Source organism: Suillus subaureus (assembly GCF_016647635.1).
Source record: "Suillus subaureus strain MN1 chromosome Unknown BJ212scaffold_10, whole genome shotgun sequence".
NCBI lineage: Eukaryota > Fungi > Basidiomycota > Agaricomycetes > Boletales > Suillaceae > Suillus > Suillus subaureus.
This window is the reverse complement of record NW_024538566.1, coordinates 686,587-687,819: the sequence shown is the minus strand read 5'-3', so window position 1 is coordinate 687,819 and position 1,233 is coordinate 686,587. Positions and strand designations below refer to the sequence as shown.

At 47.0% G+C, this 1,233-nt stretch overlaps 1 protein-coding gene across 1 annotated transcript; it reads left to right on the top strand.

Annotated features, from left to right (window-relative positions):
* Positions 1-497: 497 nt before the first annotated feature.
* BJ212DRAFT_1221232 (uncharacterized protein) lies at positions 498-695 on the top strand (the record flags this gene model as incomplete). The annotated part of the gene is made up of 1 exon (XM_041329385.1): positions 498-695. A coding segment is annotated over one exon (198 nt), but the record flags the coding sequence as incomplete, so codon positions are not given.
* Between the last annotated feature and the right edge of the window lie 538 nt (positions 696-1,233).

The window sequence follows — 1,233 nt, the reverse complement described above, 5'->3', positions numbered from 1 at the left end:
TCCACAGGGTGGAGTCTATGGCAATGGTGTTGAACATCTCACACACTCTCATTTATGTCGAATCTGAAAGGAACAAGGTGACAAGATCTCTCATGGTGAGGTTGGACCACCTGTTCTTCATTTGCTGTCAATCACACTCCCTGGGGAGCTCCAATCCTTCATCATCAATTATGTCTAGCATGCCTCATAGACCAACATAAGCAGGTGCTGATGTCACAGCAAGTCTGGTTCTACTCAAGGAGGCCTTGGCAAGACCACCCTTGGTAGGAGACCTGCCCTCTCTTGCTTGCAAATCACCTAAGCCATGAAAAGCAAAAACAAACAATACCATTGATCATTCCTCTTTTTGACCACATGTTCTTGCATGCAATCGTGTTCACCTCTGGTCAGCACCTCATACATCTTCATTCCATGCTTCTGTTCTTGGTCACTTGCCCTATGGGGACATCTTGAAACTTCTTGATGTGATGCTTATCTCAATTGAAGTCAAGACACATGAGAACTATGGTTCTGGTCTCTTGTGCTTCCATCAGTACTGTGATTCAAGGAGGATTCCTGAGTCTCTTTGCATGCCGGCTCCTGATCACCTTCTTATATCGTTCATAGCCTCCTGGGCAGGGAAAGTAGCTGGATCCACTGTTCAAAATTGGCTTGCAGGTATACACTTCTGGCACAACTTGCATGGAGCACCATGGCACAGTGTCATATCCCACAATCCAGACCCACGTTCCATCATATTCCCACGCCTTCCGAGCCTACATCCAGACCCCACTTCATATCCAGCTTATTCCCAGATCCCCTGTGCTCCACACCTCAGCAGGATCGACTATGTTCCAGATTTATCCCTGAGCTCTGGACCTCTGGATCCTCACTGCTAGCCTGATCTGTACAACCCTATCCTGTCCACCCTATGCACACTCCATCCAGCAAGACATCTGGACTTCACCTCATCTTGGATTCCAGACTATATCCACCTTCTTGTATTCCGGTCCTGTATCCACCTTGTCTTCCGGATCCCCAGATCTCCGGACCTCCAGATATTAACTCTGGACCTATTCCCACCCTCTGTCTGATATCCTGCGCCTATCCCCATTTAGGCATTCTCTGCCTTCCGGCTTTTGGTTACCTCTTGTTCTGTCTTGCTTATTGATCCTTGTATGAGTCCTCATCTCCAAGTTTATTTACTTATGTTCTGACTTACTTACTAATGTGTTTCCACATGCTCATACATAG